This window comes from Archocentrus centrarchus, chromosome 12 (genome assembly GCF_007364275.1).
Source record: "Archocentrus centrarchus isolate MPI-CPG fArcCen1 chromosome 12, fArcCen1, whole genome shotgun sequence".
In the NCBI taxonomy this organism is placed as follows: Eukaryota; Metazoa; Chordata; class Actinopteri; order Cichliformes; family Cichlidae; genus Archocentrus; species Archocentrus centrarchus.
In genome coordinates this window covers 37,849-64,562 of record NC_044357.1, presented here as the reverse complement: position 1 = coordinate 64,562, position 26,714 = coordinate 37,849, and the positions used below count along the sequence as shown (strand labels likewise).

Here is a 26,714-nt window from a genome sequence, read left to right as displayed (position 1 = left end):
AAAAATTGATTGTTTGTAAAGCTTGTAAAGTGTGTATAAAGGAACCTGCAGCAATAATGTTTTCAGAGCGCTGAATGTTTTGATTTTTGGATATATAAACATCACAACCTTGTGTGATCGTGTTAATTTCACCTCATAGTTTTCAGTAATGTAATTCAGTACAATGATTTTACTCATAAAACAATGCCTGACAGCTAATCCTATCTGTTATTCACCCATTTCATAGTAGATGTGAGAGGCGCAGCGCTGGTTTGAGTAAAACTTTGAGCTTTCTTTCAAGTGTGGTAGAATATAGTTGATGCTTTTCTCTCTCTTATACAGCTGCTTTAAACTAAAACCACAATAGGTGTGATATACAAAACTGTGGAGATAAACAAAATACTTTGTGTGTCTACACGTTCACTAGTCCTGCGTGTCCAACAATGAGTTTGTGAAATGTTTGCTGTGATATATGAACATATATAGTCTTTATGGATCATCCTGCAGATGAATAGACAGGTAATTATCTTTAAGAATAATAACAGCGGTGCTGAAGTACAAAGGTGGTTTAACACATTTAGGGTTTATGAGCAGTGTTGTGTGGACTTTTTTTTCTTTTAAGCTCAATGACCCATCTGTAACACATGCTTGAAACACAAAAATATAAATACATTATGTATTGGTCATTGTAGCATGGATCATAACTACACGAACCATCGAGTGTCTGCTCAATACTTTGTCAAGTGATAGTGTGCAGAATTGTGTATAAAACCGCAGATGTCTCACCAGTACTGCCTTACAAACTTTTATTTAAAAAACATCTTGTTGCAGACTTTGTGCATCAGCAACCATTGATATGATACTATGAAAAATACTTAAGTCCACTATAGTGAAATCAAACTAAGGTGATATTTTAGCAATGAATGGATCCATTGAGATTAAAAACCTCTTATTTTTCATGGGTGTTCAGATTAAGATAAGCATCAGTAGAATGTAAGTATGAAACACAGAAATACAAACAGCACATAGTTAAAATACATGTTCATAGACATAAAATAATTAAAAATTTATAACACCGATAACACTGTTCTCCATTTCAAAAAGCGCATGTTCAATATCATTGACCTCTCTTAACTCGTGGAGATAAGCCTCCGTTGCACCCATAAGCCTGTGTGTGTCCGGGGTGAAGCCTTCCAAACGGAGAATTTGCATCAATATAGGGATGAAATGTCCATTCCAAAATCTTTTCGATAGGTGATCATAATACTTGAAAAAGTAGTGCCTCTCTAAAGGAGACACACAGGTGTGTCTTCTTTGTGAGGGGTGAGAGGTTTCACAATCTGTGCAAATCTCTCTTCTGTGTTTTTGAATAAGCAAGTTTAGAACGGACTTGACGTAAGTTTCACAAAGTCTAGCACAACCGCGTGTAGCTGACACGTCTCCACAGGAAAGTTGTGCCCTTCCACCAGATCGTACTCCTGTGACATTGTAAAATCCTCACACTGTGCATACGCTGCAGGGACAAGCTTATCACCGACTCTTGAACTCCTGACCTCGTCCTACTGGTCATATACAAGAACTGTTGCTTTACTCACACAAAGCACGGGTGTGCTCTGAAATAGCCCCGGTGCCCGTATACCATTAGCTGCTACAGTCATCTCAGTCACAGTGTTCCATTACTATCTAGCATCCATACCTGGCAACATGTGTAATTCACATCTCAAACTAATAATATCGACGAGAGAGCAGCAAAACATAACTGACAAACGTTGTAACTAAACACATAAGCACCGAAATGAGAACTCCCATGACCCTTTGCTCTGACAGGACCCATCCTTGACTGACGCTAGCCCTGTGTGCACTACGCAGACTACAGAAAAAAACAAAGTTTACACATGAAAAAAACAAGTCTGTATGATCTGATTTATCAACACACTAAACCTTTGCACGCTGCATGCTCAGGGGCTGTTAGCATTGTTATTTGTTTTAAGTTGTGTTGTTTCCACTGCATCTTTCTGTTCTGACTTTATCGAGTCAAACTTATAATGTTGGATACTTTTCACAGTGGTGACGGGTTATTATTATGGTTGAATAAAAAAACAGAGTATTCAAAAGTTTTAACTATGGATTTTAAAAACAGAAAGTAACACACACCCTGGTAGGTGGGGATGAATAGTTAAAGTGTACATGGATGAGAGGTCAACTAATGAGCATCGTGTGAGTGCAGACCTCTTTGTGCCTGAAAAATGTGATAACAAATAGAATACCAGAATGCTAAGAAAGTTTTTTTTTCTCCCCTCCTTAGATAGGAAAATACACATCTATTGCTTTAATCATAGTTTTTTGTTTGGGGCATAGTATGTGATGTTTTATGAATGAAAAGATGTTTTAAACATATATCGCACTGTGTTTTCCATGAGGAATGGTAAAGTAAAAAAAAAAAAGAGCAGACTGTACAGGTTTAAACATTGATTATTATTATTTCAACACCATAAACCAAAAATACAGAGAATGTATTACATACACAGTCTGTGTTTGCCTAACCAGTGGTTTTCCACCATGAGAAGCTCTGCTGCTAAGTCATCAAAGAAATACTCCTGCCTCAGTTCATAACGCACACTCTCTATTGCTTCTATGATGTTTAATGCATGCTTCAATTCAGACACTTAGGCTTCCGCAATCTGTGTGATTGACAATAGTGTGCATCGCGCACACTATTGGACCACAAGAAGAGCTGAATGGCAGGAATGAGACGATCCAACTAGAATCTTTTCATCACTTCATCATAATGGAGACCATTGAAGAAATCAGGAATATGCTGCGTACAGCTGTGGTGCTCATTGATAGGGAGGTTGACTTGACATTTGTAGCATATCTCTTCTTGATACTACTTTTACAACTGTCAACCGGAGTCTGATAGCCTGCATCGACTTTTAGTAAAACAGCTGGTGTGTAGTTGTGTGTGGAGAATTACCCTTTAATACATGGATATCCACCTGTTTAACATCAAGTTTTATTTAAGCATCGTCACCAACGGTGTGGATGCGAGATTGCCATTCCTTTTGATGGAGTCTCTTGTAATGAGTGCTAGTGGCGAGAGACAGTGGGATCAAATGTTAGGACAATCTTCCACTCACACACATGCACCCAATAATCATAAATCAATCGATCACGCACGGACACACACGCCCTCTCATGTACGCGCATTGCTTTTTAAATTCCAACCTGTCAGTCATAAATCATGATTTATGGTTTTATGGTGCCACATTACTATACTACTATGGATTCCTCCAAGTCCATCTCCCACCTGTATTTCAGAGATTCCAAATTGGTATCATAGTATGAATTAAGCAGCGTATAAACTCTACTCATGGATCATTTTGTGTCAGACCTACACTCCAGAATCTTATCAACAACAGAGGTAGAAGGGCGTAGAGGAAAGCACTCAGAGTTGGACATTACAAAATGTCTCAATTGCAAATATCTGAAAAACTGTGATTTATTAATGTCAAATTTCTGTACCAACTGTTCAAATGAAGCAAACCTATTATCTACATATAGATCATATAATACATTTATTCCTTTTAGAGCCCAAGTATTAAAAGATGAATCTGTTAATGAAGGAATAAACGTGGTTATTTGATACAGGGACTGCCAATAATAACTCTGTACTTTTGAATGATCTTCTACACTGATTCCAGATTTTTACTGTGTGAATTACCACTGGATTAGAAGTATATGTTGAGACTGGTTGATTAAAAGGTAACTTGGAGCAGAGTAAAGCGGAGAGAGAGAACTAGATACAATTGAGCCTCTTTCCAAGGCCACCCAACTTTGGACAGGAGTGTCCTTTTTTAACCAATATAATAAGGTTCTAATGTTAGCCGCCCAATGATAGTACATGAAGTTAGGGGATGACATGCCTCCAAGACTACAAGGTAATTGCAGCATCTCCCTGCCAATCCGTGGATGCTTTTTTTTCCAAACAAATAATTGATAATTCGCTGTCCAAATTAGAAAAGAAAGACTTAGTAAGGAACATTGGCACACTCTGAAATAAATAAATAAATTTAGGCAGTATAATCATTTTAATTGAATTGATTCTTCCCACAAGGGAGAGAGGTAGGGATTCCCACTTAGCAATGTCCTGCCTAAGATTCACCAATAGTGGTATATATTTTGCCTTATAAAGATCTTTATAGGATCGAGTTATCCAGACACCTTGATATTTAAATTTTTTAGAACTAATTTTAAAAGGAACAGTGCCCATAGGTTTCACTTCAATAGATGTCACAGGCATCAGCTCGCTTTTTTGAAGATTAATCTTATAACCAGATATTCTCCCAAATTTTTGAAGTAAAATAAGTAACTCAGGAAGACTAGAATTAGAGACTGAAATATGCAAAAGCGCATCATTGGCATATAAGGAAACGTTATGTTCAGTGCCGAACCGAATTATACCTTTAATCACCTGACTTTGCCGCAACGCTACAGCAAGCGGTTCAATCGCAAGTGCGAATAAAAGTGGGGAAAGTGGGAACCCCTGCTTTGTACCACGTGTCAATTCAAAATAGCTGGATAGATTGCAATTAGTGCGTACAGCCACTATTGGCGAGATGTATATCAACTTCACCCATGATATAAATTTAGGACCAAAATTAAAGGTCTCTAAAGTCCTAAAAAGGTAATTCCACTCCACCCAGTCAAATGCTTTCTCAGCATCTAACAAAAGTATGACCTCATCACAGTTATGGCCAGGTGGGGTGGGAGTATATAACGCATTAAACAGCCGCCTGATATTAAAAAAGGATTGGCGATTTTTAACAAATCCTGTCTGGTCAGATGAAACAATTGTGGGGATAACCTGTTCAAGTCGCTTCGCTAACAATTTACTAAGGATTTTTGAGTCTGAATTCAATAGTGAAACCGGGCGATATGAACTGCAGTTTAAGGGATCTTTCTCCTTAAACTGCAGAAATTACAGCTTGACACATAGACAATGGTAATAACTGCATGCTCAACGATTCTTCAAAAACTGATAATAATAGAGGAGAAAGCAGATCAGAGAATTTTTTTTTTTTTTTCTTTTTTTTAGCCTGTCGTGTCTGGCAGTTTTTGCACTCAGAATATGATCCGAATACGCTGGTGTACCAAACATATTTGCTTTTCCAAGAATAGCTCTTTAAGTTTTACAATAGGCTACTCTTGTTAGCATGTATTTAGTTTGTATTTTGATTTTATTTTATTTATTTATACCAGGCGTGACAGGCAGAAAGGAAAGGGTACAAAAAGGAGTGAGAAAGAAAAACAAAAACAAAACAAAGGTGAGAAAAGAATAATCAAAGAATGATATCCACATATCTACACATGCACATACTTACGCATACACCCATACACACACATAATCATGCTGTTGCTTGCAAGTAATGTGTGTATGTGCCTCTGTCATGGAACGTACTCACCAATGGAGGCAAGAAACTGCAATCATGCCCCTCGTGATCCAGAGGTGAACGGGAAAGGACCCAGGGGACGCGGCCTATCCACGGCCCACCAGGACATCAGAAGACGAGAGGCCACACATCCCGATGGCAACTGCGCACACACCCCAGAGGAGGAAGGAGGGAGACCCCAGACGGACCCCCCCACGGCCAAACGGCAAGAGTGCAGACAGCCAGAGGCAATGAGCAGCTAACCCCCGCCGCAGGCCGGCATCCCCCGCACGAGCCGCGAATGCGGCCCCAGGGGCCCAGGCGCCCGAGAACCGCCCGACACCCAGCAGAGCCCCCCCCACGCCAAAGAGGCCCGAGCCACCCCCAGGCCACAACCGCCAAGGGAGCGGGCGAAGAACCACGCCAAGACATCCAGCCGCGAACCCCAGGACCCACGGGCACCCGACACTCCAGGGGCAGCAGTGGCAACCAGCAGGAAGCAGCAGGAAGCGATAGGGAGTGATAGGGAGGGGTGACTCCCACCCTCCGCAACCATGTCCCACAGGTGCCAAGGCTCAGTGAACCACAGGCCCTGCTGTCCATACACTCACACACATGCACACACACACACACACACACATGTACCACACACATACATACGCACACACATGTACCACACACACACACACACGCACACACATGCACCACACGCACACACATGCACCACACACATGCACCACACACACACACACGCACACACATGCACCACACACACACACACACAAATCATATATTCATACTCACACATATGACTGTCACACATTCATGCGCACACACACAGAACTTACATGGACACCAAGTGTGGGTGAGAGGGTACCAGCACAGAGCCAATGGCACCCCGGCGAAGCAGCCAACCCGGCCCCAAACCACTAGCCAGTCCCTACCCCAGGCGGGGTGCATGAAACTGGGGTGTGGAAGACTCGCCCTCCCCCTCCTTCCACTCAGCGTGTTTGGAGTGATATGTTGGGTGTATGTGAGTGTATGGAGTGGGAAGAATATGTATGTGTGGGTGAAAGCTACAGTGCTATTAAAATTGGAGGGACAGATGTGATGAGCACTGTGCAACAGCGCCCATCCACACCACCCCCCGAGGCCCTCAATGTCTAAGATGTAATTAAAATTGAGGAGCAGGAAGCAGTGAACAGAGGTGGGGCCACCTCAGCAGTTCCACACACTGACCACTGGGTGACACACCTACCCCCCAAAGCCCTATGTGTACTATGACGTGTTGTGAGCTATATAATGTAATTAAAAAGGGAGAGTGGGACATCCTGCAACGTAGTGAGCAGAGCCAAAGAAGTGGCCCTACTCACCGCAGAGCAAGTCCCCCTCACCCAAGACCCTACGTGTGTGTGATGTAATGTTTGACTGAGTGGGAGGAGGAGAAGGGCCAGGATATTTAAGACCGGGGGTGGAGAACTACCCCCAGAAGAAGAGAGCCAGCAAACTGCTGGTTCACTAAGCACCCCAGTTCCCTACACCCAACCACAGTGCAGGGAAGGCAGGTCCAGGGCCTGAAGTGGTCACACCCCCAGGGCACCACCGTGCCCAAGGCCAGCACCCAAAGTCCACACCACAGACAAACACAACACAAAAACACCCCCCCACACACATACACATACAAAAGACAACATATCACACACACACCCACCACATACATACAAATATCTCTTTCTCCTATACATACACAAACACACACCCACCCACAACACACACAAATATCTCTCACACACACCCACACACACACAAATGTCTCTCACACAGACACCGACACACACAGACACACACACGTACGCACGCACACACACACACACACACACACACACACATAGTTGTCCTGAGTCCGGAACCAACGGCCCCCTGTGGGAAACTACTGCTCCCTCGCCTGCGTGCCCCTCCACCCCAAAGCATGCGCGGGCACCCCAGAATCCCCGAATGACGGCCAGACATTCCAACGCGGTCCCACCCACGCCACTCGACAGTGTGCCCAAGGGGGCACAGACCCCCCCAACGCAGGGAGAAGCCCAACCGGGAAACGGGCGACCCCGGGCACCAGGGCCCCAGACCCCACACCCCGACCCCCGCGGAGAAAGCCGGCCACCCGGCCCGTTGCCAGCACCCACCACCACAGGCACCCCAGTCCCACGCCCCAAGACCATAAGAGCGCCCGTCCAAGCCCCCACCACCAACATCCAGGGCCCGTACACAGAAACCACAAGACGGCGGTCCCCGTCTCCCGTCCAAGGACCATCAGACACCCGAATCCCCCAGCCCACCCCCAGCCACCTACCGGGTACACTGCGAGACGAGACTACAGCCGATCACCCCCACTAAGTGATGGGGCTGATCAGTGGAGACCAGAGAGATTCGAATTTGTCCAACTGGTTTTTAGAGGTGGCAGACATTCTTTCTAGACTAATGTGCTCTAAAAGTAAATTCCTATAGTGAGTAATGCATAAATCATTTTTGGATTTCCAGATCATGAGGCTAGTTTTCTTAGCGATGCATAGGGCAGTAAGAACTATGTGTGATATATTCGCTTCCATGTTTAATTCACCGATGTCGCCTAAAACACACAGTTTTGGTGATGCTGGGATATCGCAATTACAACATGTGGATAGGTCTTCACATGTTCTCTGCCAGAACCTCTGAACAGGTGTACAAGACCAAATTGCATGCATATAGTTCTCAGCATGATTGCCTGAACAGTGGGTGCATATATTTGTGTCTCTGAGGCCCATTTGGAACATCCTGTGCCCTGTATAATGTATTCTATGAAGAGTTTTGTATTGTATGAGTTGTAAATTTGGACTTTTAGTCATTTTGAAAGTATTTAAACATATCTGTGTCCAGAAGTTTTCACCTGGGTTGATGGAAAGATCTCGCTCCCATTTTGCAGTAGGGAGGGAAATTGAACCATTAATTTTTAATAATTTAGATATTTTTGATAACAATTTAGGGGTATAGAGATTTAGAAATTCTGTTACCAATACAGGGTTTTCGAATTTCAGATCATTGAAATTAAACCTTGCCTGTATGATAGACCTCAATTGTTGATATTCAAGAAATTTGTTTTTGCCAATTCCATATTTTGTAACAAGTTCTTCAAATGAAATAAAGGTTCCATCTTGAATGACATGTTCTAGATTCTTTATTCCTTTCTCTTGCCATGCTGAAAAATTCAGTACTGTCTTTTTCTGACATATATCTGGATTGTTCCAAATGGGTGTCAGTTTACATGGGATAAGTGAAGACTTTGTTATCTTTAAAAATTCCCACCAGGCTGTCAGAGAGGTGTTTTTAATTTAAGATTCCTAAAGCAGCTATGATGTTTAATACTGGGGCCAATGAAAGGTAAGTCAGAGATTTTGACTTTTCCACAGAGTGTTTGTTCTAAATCCAGCCATGGGCTGTCTAAGGGGCTAGTGTAGTGCTCTCAACACTGATGGCATGATTCACTTTTGTATACATGTCCGGTTATGGTTAGGTTGTTTGTTCACCGTCTTTAATGTTGTGATTCATGTAATGGTCGCGGTCTCTTTAAGAGTCCCGATGACATTTTTTTGCTGTTGGTGTTTTTTGGCTAGCTCTTGTTCCGTGTTAATAAACACGACTCACGGAGTCTTAAAGTGAGAAGTTTCCCGTTCGTTTTTCCACGCAAGGTTAACTTCCACACTGGTGACCCCGACGTTTGTTACTGGACGTATCCAGATCACCATGACCGCCAACGCTGTGTCTCTCAAGCTACCCGAATTCTGGGAATCGTCTGCTTCAGCCTGGTTTGCTCAGACTGAGGCACAGTTTGCCTTGCGCCAGATAACCGCCGACGAAACTAAATACTACTACGTGGTATCGGCCCTGGGCAGTTCTACGGCATCGAGAGTGGTGAGCCTTCTTACTCACCCTCCTCCAACAAGAAAGTATGAAACTCTGAAGGAATACTTACTGCAAACATTCGGACTGTCCGACGCCGAGAGGGCCAATAGGCTTTTTTCTCTTCAAGGGCTGGGTGACAGCAAGCCCTCGGAGCTCATGGACCACATGCTCGATCTGCTCGGTGACAATAAGCCGGATTTCCTTTTCATCCACCTTTTCCTGCGCCAACTGCCTGCCTACGTGAGAGCCGCTTTAGCCAACACTGTCAGCACTGATTGCAGAGAACTGGCTGCGGAAGCCAACAAGTGCTTCCTGGCTAGTCAGCAGCCTTGCGCGGCTGCCTCCCTCCCTGCCGGTGATTTCTCCGAAGTACGGAATGATCACACGCTCGTCGCAGCAGCAGCCCCGCGTCGGCAGCCGTCTTCCGGTTTGTGCTACTACCATGCCAGGTTTGGCTCCAAGGCCAAACGATGCCACTCTCCCTGCAGCTTCAGCGGGGTGGGAAACGCCAAGGCCGGCGCTCGTTAGTGGCCGTGAGCGTCGGCCATGCCGGCAGGCTGCCGTTCATCCAATACTGGGCTGCGCCTACAAGATGTGACATTCGACGAGGCTGGCACCACTCTGCTTTGCGACATCTCCATGGGCCCTCCTAGGCCTGTGGTGCCTGCGAAATGGAGGCGACCCGTTTTTGATGCCATCCACGGCCTCTCGCACCCTGGAACCAAGGCCTCACAACGGCTGGTGGCAGCCAAGTTTGTGTGGCATGGACTTAAAAAGGACGTGAGGGACTGGGCAAACACCTGTGTGGAACGGCGATTCGACCACGTCAACATCGACCTAGTCGGTCCACTTCCACCCTCGCAGGGTTACACCCATGTGCTCACTATGGTCGACAGGACCACACGGTGGGCGGAGGCTGTCCCTCTATCATCCATAACATCAGTGGATGTGGCACGGGCATTTATTGGCACCTGGGTGTCCCGTTTTGGCACCCCTTCAGACATTTCCTCAGACCGTGGCGTTCAGTTTACCTCTGAACTTTGGAACGCTGTTGCAGCGAGCTTGGGGGTTAAACTCCACCGCACCACGGCCTACCACCCCCAGAGTAATGGCCTCTGTGAACGTTTTCACAGGTCGATGAAAGCCTCCTTGCCAGCCTGACGGGCAGTTCCTGGGCGGACAAACTCCCATGGGTCATGCTGGGCATCAGGACAGCACCTAAGGAAGACCTCCAGGCCTCCTCCGCAGAGCTGGTCTATGGCCAGCCGCTGCGGGTCCCTGGGGATTTCGTCCCCAGCACCACGACCCCATGGTCAGCTGCACTCCAGCGCTCCAGCCTGTTGGACAATGCCAGACGGTTTGCTCCACTTCCTACTTCCTGCCATGGTTTGCCGAACTCTCACGTCCCCAGGGGCCTGCAGTCTACTGGCTACATTTTCATTCGAGTAGATGGTCGCCGCGGACCCCTCCGGCCGCCTTATGAGGGCCCCTTCCGTGTCGTGGGCACTGGAGACAAGCACTTTGTGGTGGACGTGGGGGGCAAAGCGGAGACTATATCCGTGGACCGCCTTAAACCAGCTCACCTAGATCCGGCTGGGCCGGTTGAGTTGGCGCTGCCCCCAAAACGAGGTCGGCCCCTGACTAGGCCCCCTTTTCCCGTTCCGCCTGCCCCTCAACCATGCCGCAGCAGAGCCCCTCAGCCGGCCGCTGAGGACGCGGTTCTGCCTCCTCCCGTTCGGCGGAGCCGTGCCGGGCGTTTGCTTCGCCCACCACGCCGTTGATGTTTTCTTCTTCAGGTTTTCTGTTGTAGTGAATTCTGGGGGGGCATGTGTAGTGCTCTCAACACTGATGGCATAATTCACTTTTGTATACATGTCCGGTTATGGTTAGGTTGTTTGTTCACCGTCTTTAATGTTGTGATTCATGTAATGGTCGCGGTCTCTTTAAGAGTCCCGATGACGTTTTTTTGCTGTTGGTGTTTTTTGGCTAGCTCTTGTTCCGTGTTAATAAACACGACTCACGGAGTCTTAAAGTGAGAAGTTTCCCGTTCCTTTTTCCACGCAAGGTTAACTTCCACACTAGGTTTGATCCACCTTGAAATACACTGCAATCTATTGGCTAAGAAATAGTGATAAAAGTTTGGGAGTTCTAGACCACCACTGCATTTTAGCTTTTGTAATGTCTTCAAACTAATTCTTGAGGTCTTATTTCTCCATAAGAATTTTGAGATGTATGAGTCTAAAGACTTAAACCAAGTAACAGAAGGTTTATTAGGAATCAATAAAAACAAATAATTGATTTTAGGCAAAATCATCATTTTTAATGTGGCAACTCTCCCCATGAGAGATATAGGTAGAGAGTTCCAACGTGTGAGGTCATCCTCTATTGTTTTTAGTAGAGGAATATGATTTAATCGTACCAGGTCTGACAGCTTGGAGGAAAAATTTATACCTAAATATTTAATGTTGCCTGACTGTAGTGGGGTAGTAGTGATATTCTGAAAGTTACAATTCAGAGGTAAAACTGTTGATTTACTCCAATTAATGGAGTAGTCTGATACAGATGAGAACTTATCTATAAGTGAGATTGTCTTCAGAAGAGTCATTTGTGAGTTCCCAAGGAAAAGTAATACATCATCAGCATAAAGGCTTATCTTATGATCTGTGTTTTCTGATCAGAGAATTTCTTAAAAAATTCCATCGGGAAGCCATCCAGGCCTGGAGACTTTCTATTTTGCATATCTTTAATTGCAGAGTTTATCTCCTCTAGAGAAAGATCTTTCTCCAGTTCATTAAACAGGTCTGAACTTACTGATGGGGTGGCTGTAGCTCAGTAGGTAGAGCAGGTCACCTACTGATCGGAAGGTCAGCAATTCGATTCCTGGCTACTCCAGGCTACATGCAAATGTATCCTTGGGCAAGATACTTAACCCCAAGTTGCTCTCCGACCGTCCTGTCAGAGTATGAATGTGTGTGAATGTTAGTTAATTAAAAGCACTTAGCTTAGTAGAAACATGGAAGTGCTTGTATGAATGTGAGTGCATGGGTAAATGTAAAACGTGTTGTGTAAGTGCTCTGATTGAGTAGAAAAGTGCTATATAAGAGCTAGTCCATTTACCATTTAACATTCTTAAAAAAGAATCCTCTAGCTCAGCTGGGTTAAATGATGCCTCAGATGTATACAGTGATTGGTAAAATTTACTGAAACATAAATTAATTCCAGCATTATCACAGCGTTTTACACCTTGGTCATCATCTATTGCAGAAATATACTGACCAGCTGAACGCTGCCGTAACTGTTGAGCAAGTAATCACCCAGCCCTTTCACCATGTTCGTAGTGATCATACCTAGATTTAGATATTAAATACTCCGCCTGCTGGGTAGACAAAATATTAAATTCAGTTCGGAGAAACAGACGTTTCTTCAGTAGGTCTTGTGAACAAGAGAGGCTGTATTCTCTGTCTAACAGTAAAATCTCAATCTCATCTGTTAGTTGTCTTAGCCGTTCCATGTTTTTCTTCTTTTTATTTGCACAGTAAGAGATGGTTTGACCCCTCAAATAGGCCTTTAATGACTCCCAAATAATACCAAGAGACATCCCCGGCATTTGATTAACAACAATAAAAAAAATTAATTTCAGATGAAAGCATTTTAACAAAGTCTTCATCGGATAAAAGTAAGGGATTAAGCCGCCAGGGACGATAGACCGATTGGGTGACAGGAACATTCAGTTTCATTGTAAGACGACTATGGTCAGATATAATTATTGCTCCATAATCACATTCTTTCACTAAAGGTAGAATTCGTTTATTGAGGAAGAAATAATCGATTCGTGAGTAAGTCTTATGAACAGGAGAGAAGAATGAATAAGATCTTAAAGTTGGATTTCGAAAGCGCATACGTCAACCATATCATAAGTTTTAAGAAATGAATTAATTGATTGAGCAGACTTAGTAAGGCGGATTTTCCCTGCTGTGCTTCGATCAAGAGAGGATAGCACACAATTTATATCTCCCCCAATTATGAGATTGTGTGTTGATATATTAGGCATTTTTGAGAAAAATGTGTTAAAAAACATGTGATCATCCCAATGTGGTGCATATACTGAGGCTAAGATTACTGGAAGTGCGTATAGCTTCCCCACTACTATTACATAGCGTCCAGCATTATCCACATACACACTGGATGCTATAAATTGCACCTGACCAGGGGCGGTTCTAGGGGCGGGGCCACAGGGGCATTGGCCCCATCTGAAATCTGATTGGCCCCCTGATGTGCCCCTGTCTTGTCACTCATCTGTCCTTTGTCCGAGAGCAAGGATCAAATTATAGGTGGATGCAATTCCATGCTGAAACACCAGTAGCGCTAATGAGCCAAATAGGAATGTCCCGTGTGAATAAAGCTTACAGAAGAAAAAGATTTGAACGATCTCGCGGAGAAAGTTTTTTTAACTGACAATCGATGCCAGTCTACATTTTGAGGAGTTTGTTGGTAATGATAAGTCATAAATCCCTTTTTACTCACAGCTGTCACATAGCGTAAGTCTGACAAACATTAATTTAAGAAGCAAAGTTAGTTAAGAGTAATGTTAACTGAGGCCATTCTTGTGTTTGGACATGGTCATTAGCATTTCACTAATTCATGTAACCCGAATTCATGTACTTCTTTGTAATTTGCATTTGTGTGTTAACATTAACTATAATGTCTGGCAGTGATAGAGTAAATGGACTAGTTCTTATATAGCGCTTTTCTACTCAGTATGAGCACTCAAAGTGCTTATACAGCCTGTTTGCATTCACCCATGCACTCCCATTCATACAAGCACTTCCATTGTTACGAAGCTAAGTGCTTTTTTAATTAACTAACACTCACACGCATTCATACTCCGACAGAACGGTCGGAGAGCAACTTGGGGTTAAGTATCTTGCCCAAGGATACATTGGCATGTAGCCTGGAGTAGCCAGGATTTGAACCGCTGACCTTCCGATCAGCAGGTGACCTGCTCTACCTACTGAGCGACAGCCACCCCGAGCCACCCCTTTCTTTTCATATTCTAGAGAAGAATATGAAAAGAAAGGGTCAGTCTCAGGTGGGAATTCAGCAGTTTTTGAGCAAAAGAGTGAGTCTGCCAGATGAAAATAAGCAGGGTGAGAGGAGGGAGAGAGCAGCAGGACACAGCAGACCAGAGGCTGGTCAAGAGCAGGGCTCCTCCAGTCCCTTTTCATCAGGTCAGAAATCATTTAGGGAGCGCAACAACAGTTAATGCTGTAATGTATGAAATGTCTGATATTGTTATTTAGTGTAATGGCACATAAGTTCACTGAATTCTTACACCTCACGGTGATAAGATTTACTATAACTTTAATGTAATGGCTTTAATTTTTATTGGTCCATATATCACCACATCTACCACAAATACTTGGCCTCTCTATGAATACTGTGGCCCCTTGATGGCCCCTTACTCAGAAAAATCCTAGATCCGCCACTGCACCTGACTACCAACTAAAATGGCTACCCCTCTTGATTTGGCTTGGAAATTGGACTGGAACACCTGACCAGTCCATCTCTTGTTTAAATGCATACTATCTGCTGCACGCAAATGGGTCTCTTGTAAAAAAGCAATATTAGTGTTAAGTTGTTTCAAATGTGTCATAATTTTCCTAAGTTTTACTGGAATGAATTGCTTTTTTGACTAAACATGCTCAAGAACTCATGAAATTTTGAACACGTCAGGTCTGGTGAATATTTAAGTATTTTAATGGTTTGAGGCATGGCCCTTTCAAAATGACTCTACAGCGCCACCTTTAGTTCAATTCCCATTGCTGTGTTTCGCGTACATGTATGAAATTTGGTACACAATGTAACATGTCCAGATGAACAAAAAAGACCTTGAGTCCAATGCCCTAAACCCAACAGGAAGTCCACCACTTTGAATTAAATGGGTGATTTTAGTGATTTCCTGCCCTCACATTTTGTCTAACTACTCCTAGGATTTGGATGGGATCAACTTCATATTTGATAAGTGTAATCTACACACCAGGGGCAATCTAAATTTCAAAACTGGTTGAGTTTTCTCCGAAGGGTGTTGCCATGACGCCACGTGGAATTTTGATCATTTGCACGGAAATTTTGATTGGCTTTCATTCACACCTACATAATCCAATCTGGACCAAACTTCTTCAGTAGGATGAGAATGAACACATACATATGACAATATTTAATTACGGTCGGAGCGCCACCTAGTGGGAACAGGAAATGTCATCTTTTACACTTTGAGGTACAGTTCCAAGGTGGTTAAGCAGAAACATCTCAAATTTCGCCTGGAAAGCCTTAAGGAGTTGGTCTTACATTGTTTTCAAAACTGTGAGTTTTTGCCAAAGGGTGTGACCCTGGGCAGGATGGCAACTTTCAATGTTTTGCCATGACAAAAATAGCAGTAACTGAAACACAGATTTCCCAATCTATACCAAACTACAATGCTTTGATAATCCTTCTGTCCTGAACACATTGATTATGCAATAGTTAGTAAAAGTTAGAGCCCCACCTAGTGGGAACTGGAATTATCATGAAATACCATGCTTTATACATAGCCTCAGAGTTACATTTTATTTAAATATCTCAAATTGTGCAGCCAAAAGTAATATCCTAAGACGTGCAAGAAAATCTCTTGGAGCTATACCCGAAACCCAACAGGAAGTCAGACATTTTCGATTTAAGGTCTTTTTTTTTTTGCCAATGCACATTTTAAACAAATACGTAGGACCGCTTTTTTGCATTTGCACAGTATTTCTAAAATTGAAACATCCTTTCTCAGAGTGATGCTGAAAAGCTAGATTATGCATTTATTACTTCTGAGCTGGACTATTGTAATTCATTATTATCAGGCTGTCCTAAAAGCTCCCTGAAAAGCCTTCAGATGATTCAAAATGCTGCAGCTAGAGTACTGACAGTGACTAGAAAGAGAGAGTGTATTTCTCCCATATTGGCTCCCTGTTAAATCTAGAAAATAATTTTAAATTATTCTCCTCACATACAAGGTCTTGAATAGTCAGGCCCCAACTTATCTCAAAGACCTGATAGTACCATATCACCCCAGTTAGAGCACTTATTAACCAAATAATAAGACTGCTGGCTTACTTGTGGTTTCTACAATACTTAAGCGTTGAATGGAAGGTAGAGGCTTCAGCTTTCAGGCCCCTCTTCTGTGGAACCAGTCCCCAATTTGGATTAGAGAGACAGACACTCTCTCTATTTTTAAGATCAGGCTTAAAACTTTCCATTATGATAAAGCTTATAGTTAGCCCTGGATCAGGTGACCCTGAACCACCCATTAGTTACACTCCAGCAGGCCTAGGCTGTTAGGGGGTTCCCATGATGCACTGTTTCTTCTAATTCACCTCTTTCTACTCTGTTTTTACTTCACTCTGCATTTATTAGTTGTTATTAATCTCTGGCTCTCTTCCACAGCATGTCTGTTGTCCTGTCTCTCTCTCCTCAGCCCCAACTGGCCACAGCAGATGACTGCCCCTCCCTGAGCCTAGTTCTGCCAGAGGTTTCTTCCTTACCGCTGTCGCTAAGTGCTTGCTCATAGGGGATCATTTTGACTGTTGGGTTTTCTCTCTAATTATTGTAGGGTCTTTACCTACAATACAAAGCACCTTGAAGTGACTGTTAGCTGTAATTTGGTGCTATACTAATAAAATTGAATTGAACAGAATTACCCTGCCTCTTGCCCTATGGCAGCTGGGATACCACAATGGTGGTGATGATGGTAAAGCAATATTAACCTAAGATGAATTACTAAGAAGACTGAAGACTTACTCATAGTATTACTGGCTGACATTCACAAACTGTTGGTTATAGCACTAGTTTCTAGCTGATATCCGAATTTGCTGATGTTTGTTAACATGTTCAATTAATTGTGAAGGAAGACACCTGAAACACTTTAATTAAAAAAGTAAAAGTATATTAAAGAATCAGGAGACTTCACTCATGCATGTGGGGGACTCAGGGGAAGAGACAGGCTGGTGTGTGTACTGTCTCTCTCCCTCCCTGAGCCCATGTTGCTCTCTAACCACAACATCTTTATACTGCCACTATCTACACATAAACAGATTCTGGGTGCTGTGAGTTGGCCTTCATCATTTGGTCTTGTCCAAGCTGGTTTTGCATGCCTCAGATTCCTCTCATCAGCGATAAAGCCATAAAGCACATCTTCTTTTCTGATGTTTCAATTAGTCATACAGAGCAATCTTGTCGAGCTGTGCCCCGCTCTGAGGTTTTTTTTTTTATTGTGATGGTCTACAGAATGTCTGTAACCAATTTCATACATTTCCGGGAAACTAAATCTTTTGTTCTCCATATAAACCCAATGCAGTATTTGGGGTGTGGTCACAGCTGCGGCATGCAAAATGGGACATGGGTCTGACTGACTTTTTTGATCAGGATGATATTGAGAATGTTGAAACAAATTTCCATGCATTTCAGGGAAGCTAATTTTCTGGACTGCCATACAAATTTTCATTTGCTCCTGTAGGGGGCGCTATTGCATCTACAACCTTGAATCCGTAGTTATGGATTCAGCCTGGGTCTGTACATGAGTGATTACATTTTTAGGCTGATCGGGCAAAGCATGTGTGAACGAGTGCACAAACAATTTTGTGACGAGGGAGAAAAACGAAGGCCAACTTCATTGGCCTGGTGTGACAAGGCCGTTGAATATTCTACAAAATCCTTCAACAACTTTTACTACTTGTCTAGATGATGCTGAGCCATTTTGGTCCCACTGGGTCAAATGCCCTAGGAGGAGATGATTCAAATAGCAGGCCTGAAAATGGCAAAAATTGACACCTTAATTTGAAGATGGCTGACTTCTCGTAGGGTTTCGGGTATGGGTCCAAGAGACTTTTTTACATGTATTAGGATGTTACGTGAGCCTGCACAATTTCAAATATGTAGATAAAATGTAGCTCCAGGGATATGCAAAAAACATGGTATTTCATGATATTTCCAGGTCCCACTAAGAAAAAAAACAAAGCAATTACAATAGGGCCTTCGCACGTTTCGTGCTCAGGCCCTAATAATGAAGAACTCTAACAATTCCAATTATGCGCTTTTCCAGTCACCCTCATATATACCTTTTCGGAAACGTCTCGACACGGCACACGTCCCCATGAGGTCCGGGGTCACTAGCGACCGCGTCCCATGCGACCACACCCCTTTTTGCACCCACGCCCCTTACAATTCCAATAGGCTCCTTGCCAACCCTTTGGTTGGCAGTCACCCTAATAAAAATGAAAAATGCTTATGATTCCAATTATGCGCTATTCCAGTCACCCTCATATATACATTTTCGGAAACGTCTCGACCTGGCTCACGTCCCCATGAGGTCCAGGGTCACTTGCGACTGCATCCCATGCCGCCGCCCCCATTTTTGCGCCCACGCCCCTTGCGATCACAATAGGCTCCTCGCCGACCCTTCGGTTGGCTCGGGCCTAATAATAATAAAAAACGAAGCAATTACAATAGGGCCTTCGCACGTTTCGTGATCGGGCCCTAATAATGAAGAATGCCAACAATTCCAATTAGGCGCTTTTCCAGTCACGCTCATATATACGTTTTCGGAAACGTCTCGACATGGCGCACGTCCCCATGAGGTCTGGGGTCACTTGCGACCGCGTCCCATGCCACGCCCCCATTTTTGCACCCACGCCCCCTTATGATCACAATAGGCTCCTTGCCGACCCTTCGGTTGGCTCGGGCCTAATTAAAAGAGAGCAAATTCAGAACTGGAGAGCAGATCAGTCTTTGTGTCCTCTTCGAAGAGACTCCTGAACTACCTGCTACTTAAAGGCACCTCATTTGGTACAGGAAGGTCTTCACAGAGGGTGAATACTTGAACAAGTATTTTATTAAAATATCTGTCCACACATACTGTGTGGTTCAGTATGTATAGCAAATCATCACAGTAGGCTACGATCAATTTGATTTACCCAAAACGCAAAGCAGTTGCTCCATACTGTAATGGGTTCCTCAGTTTGATCCCAGGAGAACACACCCCTTTTGGGTTGGTCAGGAAGGATATCCGGCAGTTTTTGTTTGTTTATTTGTTCATTTGTTTTATAAATTAAACATGCCAGCAATCCGCTGTGACAACCATTCGGGAACAACCTAAAGTAGCATCTTGCACAAGACTCAAAGTGGCCTGCAGAGCTTTGTAGCCACTCTAGTTCAATTTGGCCTAAACACGAAGGGTTTTTTTGTTTGTTTGTTTGTTTTTATTCACCTTCACAACTTCACCTTCATTTTGTTTATCATTTTAAAAAAGACTGCACGAATATTTAAAAAGTATTTGTATTATTTCAATTTGATAAATTACAAAACATAAAAGTATGGTCTTATTGTAATGAAAGTACTAATTTAAAGTAACAAATAATGATAATAGCCCATAAAGAGCTGAGTAGGCACATGTGGTAAAAGATTTTAATTATTTATACCTGATCTTGATATGCTATACTCATTAGGCTGTGTCACTTTCATTTTAGGCAGGTACATACTGATTTTTGAGTGTAAATAAGACAACGGCTCTTTTGACATAACCACTTTAATATCTAGCTTCTCAGTTAAAACACCTTATCAATGCCCCAAAGTGTACACTTAGAAATGCATTAAAAACCTTGTTAGAGTTGATTATGGAATTCTTAAAATTTTACTTTTTTATGAATCAAGAAAAAAAAAACGCATTAAAAAAACAAATATAGTAAAGGAGGAGTCATGAGCATGCGTGTAATTTGCGGGGGGGGGGGGGGGGGGGGGGGGTTATGACCCCCCCAATAATTTGAACCAATCACTATGACCCCCCCAATAAAGTCACATCATTTCGATTTACAAAACACATCTTACATGAATAACATGTTATTTTTCTTTATTCATTATCAATGTTAGGTAAACTACTAGCATGTTTAATCATTTGGTAATGTAACCCCCCCACACACACAAAAACTTGGTATCACCCAACTCGCTTTCTCTACCAAGCGGCAGCTTTCGCTTGTTGAAGCAGCTGCTGGGCAGCGGGTGTAGTTTGAAAAAATGAAGAGCATAACACCCCCTTGTAAAAAAGCGGAAAAATCAAAATGAGGTAAATGTATATGTATCGTTAGCTGATGATTTAATAACTATGCCACTGTGTATCAGACACACTATGAATACCGGTTGAAGTATTTTAGCTCCGTTAGACCTGCTCCTCTTAATCTGACAATGAGTCAAAGAAAAAGAAGATAAAAGTGGTTATTTGCACACATGCGGCACAGTACAATACCTGTAATATGTAATAAACTAAACTCATTAAACAAGTATATAGTTTTACTCAAGTGAACACACACATAACATTTTATGTATTTAGTTAGTAATGACTAATATTAGTACTGATAACAGGACTGAAGATAAGAGTCCCAGAAAGGTCCAGGATGAGACTCGTTATATTTTAAACACATCAAGTTAAAAGCTTTTTCTCTAAAGAACGTGTTTAATAGTAAAGATTGCATTAAACTCTCACATGCTCAGTGGAGAACAGACTGCTGTAAAATATTTTATTTATTATATTTGGCTGGCCAAATTAAAACAGTTTCTTTAAAAGTGGAATGAGGGGCTGCAAAATTGGTAGTAAAACAAAACAGGTTCATGAAAGATACTTGTTACTGTTGGAAAAAATGTGAAAAATGTAAGCCTTTTCTTAATTGTTGAAGGTGCAGAGTAAATACAAATAAAGTTAAATAAATACATAGTAAAAGCATTACAATGTATTTCTAATACATCTCTAACTAACCCAAAATCTCGTGAATCCTTTTAGAAAAGTAAATGATTTAATAAATAAATAAATAGGCAGAGAGCTTAACCCCCCCAATGTTGAACCCAAAGTTACGCCCTTGGTCATGAGAAAAAACATGATGGCACAGTGTTTAAATACGGGTGAAATGGATTTGTGATGTCCAAAAGAAAGACCAGGAAAACGTCCTGGATTCCTTTAGGATGATTTTGCACAAAGAGCACCTTCAAAGAAACAAAAACACGCCAGCTTTATTCTTTTCTCGAGCCACTGGCTGATTGAGCCGACAGAGGCCGAGCCCCGAATACAGATACAGAAAAGCGCTCTTACTGTTGGTAGTCGTTCTTGCAGTACAGCTTTGTGTCTCTGGAGTAGCAGGTGTCGGCAAGCGGTTGCTGGCACTCTGAGCATTGAAGGCACCCCTCGTGCCAGGACGCGCCATTAACCCGCATCAGGAAACGGTCTGAGATGATCCCCGTGCAGCCTTCACACACGGCCTGCGGTGGACAGTTAGCGCCTGATAGACAAGAGGAGACAGCATGAGCCGCGGTAGAAGGCAACAGTTTATGTAAAAGCAGAGAGGGTTCCAAAAGCTGACTGTGATTTGTACATGATTTGTTATTATAATATATCATGCATATAGCCCTGTAACTCGGAAACAAGTATTATGTGTTAAAGGCTCAGTTCACCCAAACAATTCAATTCAATTTTACTTATATAGCACCAACTCACAACAAACAGTCGCCCCAAACAAAGCGCTTTGTTTGAGGAATCTGGTCACCCAGAAAAATATGCGACAAAGCTCTTGCTGAAAGAGAGACCATGATGAGACCATCATGTAAGCACACAAAAAATATATTTCCATTTCAGTGGAACAAATCTGCAAAACGGGAAAAATAGAAAGTAACATCCCAGCTGCATTTAACTATTGTTTGTTTGTTTTGATTTGATTTGTTTTATGAATTGATAAAAAATAATTTCTTCTCTTGTGTATTTGTACATTTCCGTCGAATGGGTAATTTCAGAAAACTAAGAGAAGAACAGAGGACGGAACCTGCTGTCATGTGTGTTCCTACGAAATCAAAAGTTCATGGACCTTGTTATCGTGACATCAAACATCTGTTATTTTTTTTAAAACGACCAAAGGATTCTCTTAGAAGTTTATCGAGAAACCATGCGGGAAAGTTTCGATCTTCTACGTTATGAATTAACGCTGGGGTTACACATGTCTGTTTAAAATCGAAAGCACAATCAAAAACAACATAAAATGTAACAAGAAAAAAATGAAGAGAACACAAATAAGGGTGCACAAAATTTGAAGTGTGAAACATAACAAGGTAGTTCAAAAGAATTCCGTTTTGTTTTGTTTTTTTGAAATTATCAGTTTAACGGCATAGCAGCACATGTCTCTATCTTCTAGTAAAAAGAAAAAATAAATAATCAAAATCAGCTTCCACAGGAAATTAAAAACTGCACACAGACGTTGCATAACATCAAGAGGGTAAAAAATACTCACAATAACATAGCTTAAATGCAATTTCTGTTGTGGCGAATAGAAAAATATAAAACTGAAAACATAGCCTCAGCAAACCCAGAAACAACAGCGTTGCGAATTCAGTTTAGACTCTCCCAAACCTAACAAGAGAGGGGAACGCCGATCACGCCGTTCTACAGGCAAAAAGAAAAACAGCTTAGACTCACTGATTATCCCATTCAAAGTGCTGGCATCGCTCCGCAGTCGATCCTCTATCTTAATGTCATTTAGCATCTTTAAACAGGTAGCAGAACGGGCCATGCCGGCCGTGTCTTGTTTCTCCATAAATACACTTGTTGCAGTTTCCATAAGACATGACATCCTGCCCCGTAGCTCTTTTTAACCTCTACAGTCTCTGGGACCTGATGGCAAAATTTCGGCAAAATCAAAAGGAGCTAAATCACCGCAAAACTGAAACCTTCAACAAATTTCCAGTCTCCAAAAAAAGCTATCAGCTGATGTAATTCCAGCGGCCTGGGCTGAAACTGTCTTGATATGGCCCTTAATTTGATGTGGCATTCTAAGCCATAATTTCTCACCCGAGGGCAACGGCAAAGACATGAAGCCAACACTCTACGGCACAGCACTTTTTCTTCACCGCCCTGCAGAAGCACTGCTGTGAATAGATCCGCCTCCACTCAGCTACACGATGCAATGCCACACAATTATTTCCAATTATTTATATATGACACTAAACGCTGTATCAGCCAGCACACACGCTGCATAAAGTGGTCATAAAAATTTGTATTAAAGTGACATGTAGCATCTAATAAAAACTTAAAATGCTATCTTAAACCGTAAATGTAAACTTTTACGGGATTTTATAAGTCAAATTAGAAAAAAGTAGGGAAATTGGGAATTCCAAGACTGTTAGAAGGGAAAATTGTATTTATAAGAAAATAAAAAATAATCTTTGGCACTGGCTATAATTTTAAACTCGCAAATTAAAAGCAGAAATAATACCAAAATTATTGTTCAACATGAAAATGAAATAAAAATGGCAACTTGTAGCTTGTAACAAAATTCAGTCCGACAAAATCCTGCCCGGTTCATACTGGGTAACAATAAAATACTATAATATTTATCTGTTGGTGAAACTATTTCTTATCTTATGACTTCTGACTGCACTGTGACGTAACAGCTCTAAATATTATCCATGCCGAGAATAATTTCCCCTAGAAGTCTAGATGCTCTACGTCTGTTGATATTCCATTCACGTGAAATAAAGGTTTGGAACGGGATGTCAACATGAAGTCTGTGATTAAATCTGTGTAGTTAAGTTGCTCCATAAACCTGCAGTCTGCACTCAAAATACACGCTCTTATTCACCTTTGTACATGAAATATTAAGCAGTTATATTTTCACCAATCGTCATATAAGCGCAATAAAAGTATTAATTTACTGTAAAGGGGCACATATAAACCGGAGACTATAACCGACCGTTTCAAATAAAGCGCCACAGATCTATTGGGCCTATCTGTCGGGCTCATGTCAACTGCGTGAGCTGCAATAAGAGCAAAATTCGTCAACTGTGAGCGATTTTGTTCATACTGCGTTCCCTGCCAGCTCGCTGATAGAACTCATCAGGATATGTGAGGACCGGAAGGAAGCTTTTATGGGGAAATTTTAAAAAACAAAGATATGAGCGGACCAGGTTCGGTTAGCACAACTGAGGATTTCAGAATTGACAGATTTACTAAAATATTATTGAAATAAACAGAAACTGACTACATGCATAGAATAATTAAATTATGAATAATGATGGCAAGGACTATGCACACTTATTTAAGATGCAAAAATACATTTCAAAAAGAAACATGAAGATCTTTGATGGCTTTGTAGAGCAACATCGGTTAAAAACAGTTAATTAAAAATTATCATGCCTTGTTCCCAACAAGCACTTCAGCATATGCAAGTGTAAACTGGGATTTCACAGCTACACATCTGAAATGTTTTAGGTTATTATCAAAAGGATTTAATCCAAGCTTTTCAATAGCTATTGCAAAACACCTCTTTATTTTAAAGAATAATCTAAATTAAACCTATATAAATGGAACAAACTGCACGTATAGTAACACCCATCAGATCTGGTGGGGTGTTCTGTTTGTTCGGCCTATTTGACGACATCTCCATCATGCTGGTCCTGACCTATCATTTCCTGCTGCAAAGCTCCAGACCAACACAGAAGACCATCACTGTGTGGCCCAGTCATGGGGCCTCTGTACTGCATGAACTCTGTACTCTGTACTGTTTACAGACTGGCAGGTCTTCAGGGAGGCTGCAGTCTGTGAAGGAAAGGTGGATCTGGAGGATTATATATCTGCTGTCCTTGGTTACACATGCAATGTGTTGGGGATGTTATCACCACCAGGACTGTGATGTGCTACCCACACCAATATCATACCTGAAGAGCCGGTCCATGGAGGACGCCATCTCCTCTGTGTTTCACATCACCAACCTGGAGTGTAAGTACTCCTATGTCCATTTGCTCTTTGTGGACTTCACATAAACCTTCAACACTAGTATTCCACACAACCTGGTGCACAAACTACTCACACTTGGACTGACCACAGCAGTGGTCGGCTGCATTGCTAACAAAGATGAGTCTGGCTACAGGCAATCTGGAGGGTTGGTGTAGAGAGAACAATCTCTGCATCAGTGTGACATTTTTGTCACAACAAAGGAGAGGTTTGTGGACTTCAGAAGGGTCAGACACCCCTCCCCGTGCACAATTCAATTTTCAATTCAATTCAATTCAATTTTATTTATATAGCGCCAAATCACAACAAACTGTCGCCTCAAGGCGCTTTGTATTGTGGGTAAAGACCCTACAATAATACAGAGAAAACCCAACAGTCAAAACGACCCCCTATGAGCAAGCACTTGGCGACAGTGGAAAGGAAAAACTCCCTTTTAACAGGAAGAAACCTCCAGCAGAACCAGGCTCAGGGAGGGGCAGTCATCTGCCGCGACCGGTTGGGCTGAGGGGAGAGAAAGACATGCTGTGGAAGAGAGCCAGAGATTAATATCAATTAATGATTAAATGCAGAGTGGAGTATAAACAAAGTAAATAAGGTGAATGAGAAACAGTGCATTATGTGAACCCCCCAGCAGACTAGGCCTATAGCAACATAACTAAGGGATGGTTCAGGGTCACCTGATCCAGCCCTAACTATAAGCTTTATCATAAAGGAAAGTTTTAAGCCTAATCTTAAAAATAGAGAGGGTGTCTGTCTCCCGAATCCAAGCTGGAAGCTGGTTCCACAGAAGAGGCGCCTGAAAGCTGAAGGCTCTGCCTCCCATTCTACTCTTAAGTATCCTAGGAACCACAAGTAAGCCAGCAGTCTGAGAGCGAAGTGCTCTATTGGGGTGATATGGTACTATGAGGTCTTTGAGATAAGATGGTGCCTGATTATTCAAGACCTTGTATGTGAGGAGAAGAATTTTAAATTCTATTCTAGATTTAACAGGGAGCCAATGAAGAGAAGCCAATATGGGAGAAATATGCTCTCTCTTCTAGTCCCTGTCAGTACTCTAGCTGCAGCATTTTGGATCAGCTGAAGGCTTTTCAGAAAGCTTTTAGGACAGCCTGATAATAATGAATTACAATAATCCAGCCTAGAAGTAATAAATGCACGAATGAGCTTTTCAGCATCACTCTGAGAAAGGATGTTTCTAATTTTAGAAATATTGCGCAAATGCAAAAAAGCGGTCCTACATATTTGTTTAATATGTGCATTGAAGGGACATATCCTGGTCAAAAATGACTCCAAGATTTCTCACAGTGTTACTGGAGGCCAAAGTAATGCCATCCAGAGTAAGTATCTGGTTAGACACCATGTTTCTAAGATTTGTGGGGCCGAGAACAAGAATTTCAGTTTTATCTGAATTTAGAAGCAGGAAATTAGAGGTCATCCAGGCCTTAATATCTTTAAGACATTCCTGCAGTTTAACTAATTGATGTGTGTCATCTGGCTTCATTGATAGGTAAAGCTGAGTATCATCTGCATAA

At 42.3% G+C, this 26,714-nt stretch overlaps 1 protein-coding gene across 1 annotated transcript in view; it reads right to left on the bottom strand.

Moving 5' to 3' along the window:
* Positions 1–23,011, bottom strand: part of LOC115789688 (LIM homeobox transcription factor 1-beta-like) — a 100,539-nt gene extending 77,528 nt beyond the window's left edge. The window contains exons 1-2 of the mRNA XM_030743208.1: positions 22,870–23,011; positions 21,499–21,685 (exon numbers count right to left, since the gene is read on the bottom strand). Coding sequence (XP_030599068.1) covers positions 21,499–21,685; positions 22,870–23,011 — 329 coding nt within the window. The remainder of the gene's footprint in view (positions 1–21,498; positions 21,686–22,869) is intronic.
* Between the last annotated feature and the right edge of the window lie 3,703 nt (positions 23,012–26,714).